The following is a 13,009-nucleotide window of genomic DNA, read 5'->3' as shown; positions in this document are numbered from 1 at the left end:
GAGATTGCATGTGCTCGCCAGGAAAACAAGCCAGACATTCAGCTGTAAAGAAACTGCACAACCGCTGAATGTATGAATAGATACTGATTAGGTTGCTAAAGTTATAACATTTGTATATTGTCAGTGTTGTGTTTGATGCTGGAAAAATCCAACTAGAGACGTCTCTGGTTAAACGAGTTGCAGATACTTAGCATTCTTCAGCCAGAAGGGTTGATTTTATCGGGCCAAGCATTTGCACTGCCTTCCACGGCTCTTGTGATACTCTGCTCTGACCTACATTTTCTTTGATCTGAGATTTCCAAGAACAGGTTGCGGGTGTAAATAATTTGTTGTTTTTGCAGAGACACAGAGCTCAGAAGCAAAGATCCACACTGCATTTTATTTATAGTGGCGGACATACAGTAAGTGAAAAAGCCTTCCAACGCATGGTCTGGGCAGACTGCTGGACCCCACTGTAAAGCCCAATTTAGGCTAGTTTAGGCATGTGACAAAAATGGAGGGGAAAAAACCATTTTCACTTTGGGATGGAGGGAAAAGGAAAAGTTGTCCTTAAGATGCACAGGCACACCTTTGCCTGCTCATTACAGTTGAGTTATTAGCTGTTGGAGCTGAAGAGTGGCTTGGGAGCCTCCAACCTGTTCCATGTAGTCACAGTTAAGCCCTGTGCGGGAAATGCTGAGATGGCTCCCCATCTGCCTGGCAAACACCAGTTAACTCCAATAAACATGTGATGTATGCTTCTGGTGCTTTAAAAGAGACCATTTTAGTTAGAAGAAACTGAAACGGTGGAATCATGGGCAGCGGTTTAAGTAACTGTATCTGGAAGTCTAGAGTATGATAGACTGTTCTCAAAAGAGGCCTGTTCCTTGTATCCATGTCTCCCTTCTTTACCTGCCTTTATAATTCTTCGTCTCTCTCTACTGTCTCCCTATTTAATTTCTTTCTAGTCTAGGAGAGGAAGTGTGTGGGACGTCATGGAGTTAAAGATCAGGTATAAATCAACTGTTTACACAGAGCCATGGAGAGTCTTTCTATTACAGGAGACTTGTCCCGACCAGCTGGAACACAGACCAAACAATGCTTCCTTGCTTCATCCCCCTCTTACCATATTCTTGCCACTTCGCTGCTAAATAACAGGCCTGGTTTCAGAAAGGCACTTGAGTGCAGACAACAGGGCTTTTAATAGAAGGGGGTGGGGGGAGGTGGGGTGAAGAGAGGGATTTTAAATGAAGATCTCTTTTGTGCACTCACTGAAAGGTAATCAGAGAACTACTGTAGAATGCCTAAAATGCATGAGACATGCAGGAAATCCTGAAGATGAGACACATTGTGCTGGAGGAGCTAACTGTACAATCACTTTTGCTTTGTGTATTCAGTTGCATCTTGATTTGTTTGCTCATCATGGAGATGAGTCCCCCTGTCAAAACGTTTTTGGTCTTCCATTGGTCATCCACAGTTCGCACCACAGAATCAGCAGCGGCCTTGTTTTTGCTCGAGGAGACAGTCCCGCTGGATGGTCTGTGTGGGTGGTGTAGACTCAGTGGCACATGATGATCCTATGAAACAGCGATTCTCGACTTATTTTTGTTTGTTTGTCTGACAGCAATTTAGATAAGTTCAAGTGCGTTTTCATGTAAAATCAGCTCCCATCTTTCAGCCCCTGAATAATCTTAATATGTACAATTCATTTTCTCTGGGCTCAGCAGAGTGTTGCCTGCATGAAAACCCGGGACTGTTGTGGAGGGCCGCCACAATAAGCTGCCCTCAAAACTCTCCAGACTTTACACACCAGACATGTAAAATCTGTGCAAATATTTTGTGCGTTAATATTTACGTGAGTCTGACCGTGTAATTTCACTGGATGAATTTGTAAAATTTATTTTATTGAACTGAGCTTGATTTTTTTTTTTCCGTTCTGAATAAACAGATGTGACCAATCAGACCACTGCACATGGCAACAAGTGCACTTCTAGCTCAAAACATGCACACATCAAGCTCATTTGAACCATGAAAAACCATGAAATTTCCTCTGCTGCAGCCTTCTCCTGAGAATTGGATGAACCAGAAATCTCAGTTTCTTCCTTTTCTTGTTTAGAAACATCAGGACTAAAGCACTGCCTGATGTCGACTTCATTTTCTTCTAAATGCTGAAGAAGTTTCCGCAAAAACACAATGAGTAGAGTGTGTCTATATGTTACAGAACAAGCTTGGATCTGAATTTTGTGTTGCTTTTTTGCAGTGCGCTCGGTCTGTAATGTCTTCAAATTCAAAGTCTTCACAACGGATCAAGTTTTGCTCTGTAATATTTCTTGAGTTTAAATAAGAAAAATCTGTATGCCCAAATACATATATATGTTTTTTTAAGTTTTTTCATTGCAAGAGAAGAAAATGGTGCAACACTAATAGTGTTGTGGTGTGGCCCTCCACAACAGTCCCAGCTTCTCATGTGGTCCCTTGGGAAAAGTTAATTGCTCCTGCCTGTTAGTTAATAGCCATTCTATGGAGACAGGTAAAGTGAAATTAGTAACACTAATGAATGTCTGTCATTATGCATCATTACTGGCAGGTGCATGGTCACACAACAGTAATTTCTCATGTCTGTAAAATATTTAACCTTTCCGCTGTGAGATATTCAGCAGCATAATCCGGTCTCTTTACTGGAAAAGAGCTTAAAGTATTTATACCGAGATAACACACACGTGGAATAATTGCCTGCTTTAGACATCATTTTGCCTGTAATATCAATCTAGTTAACCGAACGCTGGTATTTATTTTAGTACCGTATTAAAATCTCTACACCCCAAGCCGGAGCCATTAACTTCCACTTGTGCTCTAACTGCATTTTATCCCCCATACACTGAAAAACAGTCCCATTTGTCTAAGCTACAGAAACTATGGTAAATAATAATTTTTTTTTATTTATAGGCACCTTTCAGACCCTCATGGTCACCTTACAGTGGACTTCTATTTATGTAGTGTTTTTATACTCTGAGCACTCAGAGGACTTTACACAACAGGCTCCATCTGTACACTAAAACACACGTGTTCATACATGCACTTTTTAAGCATCATGCCCACTCCTGAGAAACGACTATAATATTAATCCAGTATAAACAGTAGTGCGCTGCATCACCGCAGTATATATTTTAGCTGATGTGTGTGCTCTCTGATCTCTCTGTGAAATATGCTGCGGAACAACAATTAGCAATAGCACTGTTCTAAAATGCAACCAAGTGAGATGAAAAAAAAATTCTATAACAGGAAGCTGTTTAATGTTTTAACCACTTTTTTAGCTGACATATATTTTAGGCTTGCCTTGGGAGTGAGAGAAAAAAGCTTTGAAAAAGAAGCTGGAAAGGCAGAGCTTTTTTAAAGCAGGAGATTGTAAGAGAAAGGAAGGAGGGCAAGGAGAAGGGGGAGCCGGAGTGAAGACAGGGGGAGGCGGACAAGAGAGCGATAGAGAAAGGAGGTGATAGGGGGAAAAGATTAAAGGAGCTGGAGATATATGGAAACGAAAATAAAGGCCAGAGAGGAAATCAGAACGCTGAGAAAAGTGGGATATGGCGGCGGTGGAGGAGGTAAATGCATGGAGAGGAAACAACTCTAGCTGTTCTTTTTACCTTAATTGGAGAAACATTTGGTATATTTTTAGACAGAGGATAAACCTAAAAAACACGAACAAGTCATTTCACATTTTTCCAACTTCAAAACGTGACTCATAGCAAAGTGTTGGAAGTGACTGATCAGTCCACACGGGCAAAGCAGCGCAAAGGTTTTTATTTTCACTGGTTTTTTCTCTACTTGTTCTTATTTGTTGGCATGCTTTGTCTTGTTAAAGTTTATTATAGTTTGAAAGTAAACTTGCAGAGACTTTAAATAGCTGGCGATATATGTACTTATTCATCACAAGGCGTTTTTTTAATTTATTTATTTTCGCCCAGGGCGATGCAATTTATTGGAGGAAATGGTTGTGAAAACTCTGCTGGTAAACATTCAATCTGTGAAATTGAATTCTGTGCTTTGAATGATATAAACAGGCTTTTATAGTGATGGATTTAAGCTGCGTTGAATCCACAAAGTTTGCTTACTGTTGCAGGAAAAAAAGAGATTTCACATAAATGTAGGAATGTATTGATATATTGTGGTTTAAGAGACAGACCTCATTATGCTATATAACACAGTAACATTACTTCATCAGCTTCATAGATTACCTTTAAGAAAATGGGTTATTTTATCCCAGTGTGCTTTATTTTATGAGGCGCTTTAAGGATTATATATGAATATTTATGTATTGTTGCACGTGTGTATAGTTTTTCTACGGTAGCCCTGAGAGGCCAAACGGACTGCAACTTAAGAAAACACCAGCAATAAAAAAAAAACGCTGCAAAAGCACGCAAAACACAACTGAAATAAGAAAAAAAGAAAACAGAAATAGAAAAAAACTGATTTCCAAAAGCATAAGGGAAGTGTTTCTGGGGAGACAATAACCCGACGGACCAGTTGCAGGAACCAAAATATGCTAAGAATTGAGCTGGGAGACACTTAAAAGAAGTGGAGGATCTATCGGTTTTGTGAGGGAAGAAAAGATGAGAGGCATGTGTGTTAGCCTAATTATTAGCCTAAAAATCCATCATCAGTATTATATGAATCATGAGAAACAAACACACTTACCTAGCATGTTTTGGTTTCTGCAACTGGTCCGTCAGGTTATTGTCTCCCCAGAAACACTTCCCTTGTGCTTTTGGAAATCAGTATTTTCCTATTTCTGTTTTCTTTTTTTTCTATTTCCGTTTCTCCTGTTTCCGTTGTGATTTGTGTGCTTTTGTGGCGTTTTTCTTATTGCTCGTGTTTTCTTAAGTTGCAGTCCGTTTGGCCTCTCAGGGCCACCGTATTTTTCCACCAATCCCATGTTTTCATGATACCGCTCACTGCTATAAAATACTGCATATACACTGATTCTATTGTTAACTCTTAATGAGTGAACATTGTCTCTTATTTAATGCGTATTTCTAATCTTTATCACTCTCTTTGACAGCACAGGAGGTCGTCACATAGTATACATAAAACTTCCTGGGAAGTGCGGTTATGGATGTGTTGTAAACTTGAGTAGCAGTAAGGAAATTCCTCAGCTTGTAGATCGTGCAGTTTATAAATCAGTTCAAATATTTTGCTCTTTAAGCAAGAATTATACAACGGCCTTGCGGGTAACATTCACAATCTGTCAGTTTATCAGACTAATCCACCTGAGCTCGCATCATGATCCGGCTCATTTATCGCAACCTGGCAACGGCGTGCCAGAGCACGTCTGTGTGGCTGCTCCCTTCAGCCTGAGCGATGGGGTCTGAAACGGTGAGTCAGGAGACGCTGCATCGGGCCGCCGCATCCTCCATCACCGATGTGTTGTCACAGTGCCTGTGACCGCTCGCTGCATGAGGAAAGAGAAGAGATGGGTGGCTCTGTCTGCTGCTGTCAGTTTGATATAGGGACGACATAAAGAGAGGCAGAAAAGGGGAGACGAGGGGAAGGAAAAACGGAGGGAAAACACATAAATTTCCAATAAGAAGCAGCACACACAAAGTTGACATTGTGCCCTTTACACGTTTGCAGTTTGTTTAAATAAAAAAGGCACAAATCTAGATTCCAGGCTTAAAAGAAATCTGCTGTTGGAATCACCAATCAAAGACAAAAGACATAATAGAAGCAGCTGATGTCATCATTTTGAATTCATTTAATATAAAAGCTAAAGACATACTGCTTTTAACAGTCATTTAGTCTCTAGCTTACCCTTAAAGTGAAAATAAATGGATCTGCTGTATTTTATTTAGAGTATAACTAATGTTGCACCTAACCTGCTGCAGCTAACTGACCTTTTGCTTGCTCTGCATCAGCTTCCAGTCTTAAACAGCGCTGTTATACTGTTTACGTTCTCCTCTGTGCCCCCTCATCCTGTTTGAGCGCTCGCTCTCATCTTCTCTACGGGGAGTGTGCGGAGCTTCATGCCTCACTGTTCTTATCACATTGGACCCATCCGCCTACAAAATGCTCTGGGGTCTATTTTTAGACATGTACACGGAGCTAATGGGAAAGGATAGCCTAACCTCTTCCCTGATGAAAGTCGAATATAGCCTGGAGATTTGAGTTTGAGTCCTGTCACATGTGAAGCAGAGCTGTTAAGATTTGAAACGTGCAAATTTATTATTGATGGGCAGAGAGTGTGTTATAATGTTGAAATGCTCCAGGGGTTATTGATGTCTCAAACAGTCCCAACTACCTACCCAGCACCGAGTACACACCCAGTTCCCATAATCTTTACAACAATGCCTACATAGCAGCTCTCCTACTACTTCAATTATGCAATAGGTGCCTTAAAAACCTGTCCATAGGTGTATTTTCTGATTTTGTTTGAATTCTTGTTACCATCTAAAAAAAATAAAAATTAACTTTTTTTGGTTTGTTTTTTTACTTTGGACAATGGCTAGCTATACCCAATGTTTCCAGTCTTTATGCTAGCCTAAAAACCTTCTGTAGCTCTATCTTCATTTTACAGACAGAGTAATATTGATATTCACAGAGCCATTAAAAGTGGCATTTAAAATGTAAAGTGCTTTCCTATTTTACATACATAAAATATATGAAATAATTGAAATAATACAGTACCATTATTTCCTGCCTGACAGTTTCAGTCGTTCTCAGTGATGCCTTTTCTACTTGGCATGAAGTGAGTAATGTCATTTGTCCTAACAGCGTTTAACTGTTATTTGACTCCTTGTGGAAAGTCTCTGCCTCACAGAATATGCAATTAATCCACTTTTAGATAAATTCACATGCGCGTGATCACCCAGTGGTGATTAGCAGGATAAGTGACTGATGTGGAACCTCTGTGCTGCAGTAATAGTAGTGTTCATGGATCTTCTGCTCCTAGAGGCAATTTTGGGATCCATACTTCTCCCTCGCCTGTCATGTCTCATCTCTTTCCTAATGATCGCTATATTTGTGCGCTTCTTTGTTTTCCTTCCCCGCTTCTTTTCAAAGCAGCGGTGAAAACTGCTTTGTCGTTATGATCTTCAGCTTTTAGACACTGAGGTGGACCCAGAAAAATAGTCCAGTAAATTCTGGTCTATTTTTGGGAAAATATAGAGCAGCATTTAGGCTTGGACTGAAAATGTTTGGTGATTAGGAGTGGGCTAATTACAGTCATTCTCTAACTCATTATTATTATTATTATTTATAATTGTTATTTAACCCTTTAAGACCTACCATAGAACCCAAGTCCGCCAGAGCTTATATTATATTTTTACATGCTGTAGAGCCATTTTTGGGAGCATTTCAAGCTGATATGCATCAATACAACCATTATAGCCCACATTTTAATAATATGTATGCATTAAGTGCATAGTAATTACATAAATTGCAAAAAAGTGCAATAAACTACAAAAAAATTGACAACCGTTTTGTTTTTTTTATATTTCTAGTTAGAGGAATTTAAGAGGCTTATCCCTCAAAACTGTAAATACAAAAAATAGAATAGAATAGAATAGAATTCAACTTTATTGTCATTGCACATGCACAGGTACAGGGCAACGAAATGCAGTTTGCATCCATCCAGAAGTGCTTTAGTGATATAGATATATTACAATAAATATTAGCAATAATATAGATATGTGAGTATATTACAGAAATGGGTCTATTATGGTATGTTATAATGTACACGGTATGAAGTATGTTGTGAATATTCTATAACTATAAGTATGTACAGGCTGTAGTGAGTACAAGCTGTGTACAGGCTATGAACAGGATATAAATATGAAAAACTATACAGAATATGAAATAAATAACTTTACAGAATCTGAGATATACAGCTATACAGAAATGGGAACTGTGCAAGTTGTAAACAGTTGTAGGGTTAAAAATTATCGTATGTACAGAATGATTATTACAGAGCTATACAGTAGTGCAGTTAAGATAAGTGAGATATAATTCCTACAGAGGCTATATAAAGTGCTGGTGGTTGTGAGTGGTGGTTCAGTCCATGTTATTATTGTGTGTTTGAGGGTACAGTTGTCCATTGTGGGTGTGTGTATGTTCAGTCCATGTTTTAACGTGGGTCAGATGTCAGGAGGCAGAGTTCAGGAGTCTGACAGCTGTGGGGAAGAAGCTGTTCCGGTACCTGGTGGTCTTAGTCCGGAGGCTCCTGTAGCGCCTCCCAGAGGGCAGGAGGGTGAAGAGTCCATGTGATGGGTGACTGGGGTCTTTGATGATTTTCCCAGCCCTTTTCAGACACCGCTTCCTGTAGATGTCTTTCATGGCAGGAAGTGGTGCTCCGGCGATGCGCTGGGCAGTTTTCACGACCCTCTGCAACGCCTTCCGGTCCGAGGCAGAGCAGCTCCCGTACCAGACTGTTATACAGTTGGTCAGGATGCTCTCGATGGTGCAACGATAGAAGTTCACCGGGATGTCTGAGGACAGGTGGTTCTTCCCCAGAGTCCTCAAGAAGAAGAGGTGCTGGTGAGCCTTCTTGACCAGCTTGGAGCAGTTGGTCGTCCAGATGAGATCCTCGGAGATGTGGACTCCCAGGAACTTGAAGCTGCTCACACGCTCCACAGCCGTCCCCTTAATGTGGATGGGTGGATGTGGGCAAAAAGTTGCACAAAATAGTTTCCTACCACAGGAAATTTATTTTGAGTGTTTTCATAGTTTTATTTTTGAAATACACCAATTTTCATATACTGCAGGAAAAACGAAAATAAATATTATATTACAAATTTGCAAAAAAAACAGCATATGCATCAAAATAAACTAAACTATATATAACAGCAGTGCAATATGAGTGCTAAGCATCCCAGAAACGACACAGAAAGTCATAAAGTCAAACATAACTTTTAAAAACACCAGTATAGGCTCATAAGGCCCTGATGGTAAAACCGTGTTTCTGGAATATTATGTTTTTGTTGCTGCAAGTGCTTTTATGTAATTTTTGCAAAGCTGTATGTGGAAGGAAACTGTGACCGAGGGCAAGCTGATGGCATAAGATGCAAGTACAACTCCTCCAGTTTCATATGCAAAAAAAATTATTGCGCTAGCTTACGTGGTTGCAGTGCTACCGGGATTTAAAAATAGTTATGCAAAACCTCCAACCGGCTTTAAATGGTTAAACCTAATTTGTGGGATTTTAGCAGTTTTTCAGCCCAAGTTGTACATTTAAGATCACCTCTGTGGGCTCTGGATTTTTGTATTTTTAAAACCCCAAATTTTCAAATGGATCAGTGTATCTGTGACAGTCTTATTGTGTTGTGTCATTTGTGTTTACTGAGCTTTTGTTGACACTCGATTTGCATTATCAAAAAATCTGTGGCCATGAGCATAAAACTCACTTTATACATATACATATATATATATATAACTAGTCAGTAAATGTCAGCATGTATTTCCATAAAGGGACTGGTAGAAAACATTTCCTGTTTTCTCAATCACAAACTGTAAGCTGTAAAATTTTACAAAATACTTTTATTTAGAGTTAGAGTTAAAAACAATTCAACATAACTTATAACAATTTAAAAAAATCAAAAGAAAAAGAAGGATACAGTCTTTGGGTCTTAAAAGTGAAAAAGATTTGATAAAGCCGTGAGCAGCTATAGAAAACTGAATGATAAACCGTGTGATTCAAAAAGAGATTTACAGAAAGAAAAAGTTTGGTTTCCCATTGTCTTAATGAAAGCCTTTGGAACCATTAACAAAGGCCCGGTCAGAAGATGTCAAGCAGCGGCCCGGATCATATGAAGTTAACATCTCATAGGTATAGGCAGGAGCCAGACCGTGAAGGGCTTTAAAAACCAGCAATAAAATGTTCAAATCAAGTCTAACACTAACAGGTCACATGCAAAGGAAACCAGTGAAACGTCGAAACATAAGAACTGGAAAAGATTCAAGGGATTCCTGTTCAGACATCAGCATCGCTAGACTTACACTCTTGGCAGATCCAGGTATATTTGTCATCCTAAAGCTAAGTAGCCTACCATCCGTGTGCCTCTGAAGCCAAACAAATACTATAAATTGTCCTTTCATGGTGATTTATTGGACTGGCTCATGCATGCGTATCGTACCCCCTGGGCCACTGTGGGGTGTGGAGAACAACCAGTGGGTCATTGTAACTGTTCAAACTGCAGAATGATGGGTTTTCAACAGGGACTCTGTTAGCCTGAGAAAAGAGACCTGAAGAGAATTTTAATCTCACATGCACTCGGTTACTGAGCCGTCCGCCCAGCTCCTGTCATCCTGCGGAGCTAGAGGCTCAGCGCAAAATGATTAATGAGCATCAACTATTTTGGTCCGAATGTGTTTCTGCTTTTCGTCATTCTTTTTGCTCTCACAATGTAAAGTTACTCCTTTTATGCCATTGTTTCGCATCCTGACAGACACGCCGTCTCACCATCTCCCAGGCACGCGCACAAAGGCGAGGAGTGTGGAATGTCACAAACTGCAGCGCTGCTGCAGTGTTTTGCATTTCAGATGACTGATTGCTGTGACTGTTTTCTCCTGAGAAGCTGTAATCCTGATTCGAAACAGCACACTGTTTGTTTAGTCAGTCACGTTCACGGTAGACAATTTATTTTTCTGATAGGTTTAACATGTTGTTCTCCTCCCTCTCTCTAGAGATCTCCCTGTGAGCGGAAGATATGAGGTTAATGGGCTCCATTTGGATCCTTTGGTTTCTCCTGGTGGTAAGCTCACACTTTTTACACAAGGATGTACAATGGCATATATTTCTGAAGGCCCTATCTCTCACTTTGCCCATTTTGTATGCTGTACATGTTTCCTGAACAGGATTCAGTTCTCATTAAAGGGATGTATAATATGTTGTGGTCTAGTGGTTTTCTTTAACCAGCAAATTCACTCACCCTGTAAAATTAACTGTAGAACTACCCCAGTTTAAATATCCCCCAATATAATAGAATAGAATAGAATTAGAATTCAACTTTATTGTCATTGCACATGCACAGGTACAGGGCAACGAAATGCAGTTTGCATCCATCCAGAAGTGCTTTAGTGATATAGATATATTACAATATATATTAGCAATAATATAGATATGTGAGTATATTACAGAAATGGGTCTATTATGGAATGTTATAATGTACACGGTATGAAGTATGTTGTGAATATTCTATAACTATAAGTATGTACAGGCTGTAGTGAGTACAAGCTATGTACAGGATATGAACAGGATATAAATATGAAAAACTATACAGAATATGAAATAAATAACTTTACAGAATCTGAGATATACAGCTATACAGAAATGGGAACTATGCAAGTTGTAAACAGTTGTAGGGTTAAAAATTATCGTATGTACAGAATGATTATTACAGAGCTATACAGTAGTGCAGTTAAGATAAGTGAGATATAATTCCTACAGAGGCTATATAAAGTGCTGGTGGTTGTGAGTGGTGGTTCAGTCCATGTTATTATTGTGTGTTTGAGGGTACAGTTGTCCACTGTGGGTGTGTGTATGTTCAGTCCATGTGTTAACGTGGGTCAGATGTCAGGAGGCAGAGTTCAGGAGTCTGACAGCTGTGGGGAAGAAGCTGTTCCGGTACCTGGTGGTCTTAGTCCGGAGGCTCCTGTAGCGCCTCCCAGAGGGCAGGAGGGTGAAGAGTCCATGTGATGGGTGACTGGGGTCTTTGATGATTTTCCCAGCCCTTTTCAGACACCGCTTCCTGTAGATGTCCTTTATGGCAGGAAGTGGTGCTCCGGCGATGCGCTGGGCAGTTTTCACGACCTTCTGCAACGCCTTCCGGTCCGAGGCAGAGCAGTTCCCGTACCAGACTGTTATACAGTTGGTCAGGATGCGCATAAATGAGCCAAGTATATATATTTATAGATTATAGATATATGCATTTTCTGCTTCAAAATATAGCTGATCCTTGCCCTTTATGCAGAAGATCACAACAGTTTTAATGTAAAATGACATCTTCAGATGCAAAAAGACACACTGGACAAGTCATTTCTTAAACTTATGAATATTTTAGTGGATTTCCAATCAAAAGATCAAAAAGGTGTGATTTAAGCGTGACTTTCAGCTTTAGTGCAAGAGGTTTAATTTATTATTTGTATTACATTAAATCTTCATACATAGCACACCATTTTCAGAGGCTCAAAAATAATTGGACAAACTAGGATTCCTCCCTTGAGATGCCCTGCCAGGCCTTTACTGCAGCAGCCTTCACTTGCTTTTTCATGGTTGGTGCAACAGGCTGGAAAAAGTTCAAAGGCTTTGATTAACAGTCTTGAATTCACAGCAGGTAAGTATTTACAGCGTTTCGCAACACTACTAAAGTTGATATTGAAACACTGGGTTTCAAATCTTTCTCTTTTTGTAGGTTCAAATCCAGTTACCACTGGTTCACTGTTCTCTCAGCTTGCAGGCAGAGCTTGGTTTTGGTTGCTTTCACGAGTAGAACTGCAGGTAAAATTCTGTTTTCCACAGCTGTATTTACTGGGACATATTCTCCACAAACGCTAGTGCAGGTAAGTTCCCTCCAAACCCACAGGTAAGTATTTTTTGTGAGAAAAAGAGTAAGTCAGGCAGGTTTCTCCAGAAGGAAGGCAGGCACACCAGGACACATTCTGCAAAAAAAGGAGGACAGGTCAGGTAAGTATGGCGCACTGGTCACCAAGTTAACAAGCAAACAAGGTAAGAGGTCTAAATTAGTCATTCCTACAAGAAACAGAGAGGAGAACAAGGGTTATATACTGCTGCTGGTAGCAGATGAGGATCTACTTGTGGGAGGAGTAAACAAAGTTAATACTCAAGCCCACACATATATACACACGATAGAGAGAAGAGAGATGGAGCAAATGGAGAAGATCGTTTGTTTATACTCTTTTGTAAAGCGTCCTTGGGTTTCTTGAAAGGTGCTGTACAAATCTAAGCTGTTATAATTATTAAAAGAATGAAAGAAACTCAGAACCTGAGAGGACAGGGGGACCATGACATACTGCGGGTCTTTCT

General features: G+C 39.9%; 1 protein-coding gene across 3 annotated transcripts in view; it reads left to right on the top strand.

Annotated features, from left to right (window-relative positions):
- The window catches only part of calcr (calcitonin receptor), a 67,746-nt gene that overhangs the window by 18,740 nt on the left and 35,997 nt on the right, over positions 1–13,009 (top strand). For all 3 annotated transcript variants that reach the window (XM_040020809.1, XM_040020807.1, XM_040020808.1), the window contains one exon: positions 10,651–10,718. In XM_040020809.1, coding sequence (XP_039876743.1) covers positions 10,674–10,718 — 45 coding nt within the window. In that variant the 5' untranslated portion in view covers positions 10,651–10,673. The remainder of the gene's footprint in view (positions 1–10,650; positions 10,719–13,009) is intronic.

The sequence above is a fragment of the Simochromis diagramma genome, unplaced genomic scaffold, assembly GCF_900408965.1.
Source record: "Simochromis diagramma unplaced genomic scaffold, fSimDia1.1 OVJJ01000753.1, whole genome shotgun sequence".
NCBI classification, from domain to species: Eukaryota; Metazoa; Chordata; class Actinopteri; order Cichliformes; family Cichlidae; genus Simochromis; species Simochromis diagramma.
Note: the sequence above shows the minus strand (reverse complement) of the source record. Positions and strands in the feature narration are given on the sequence as shown.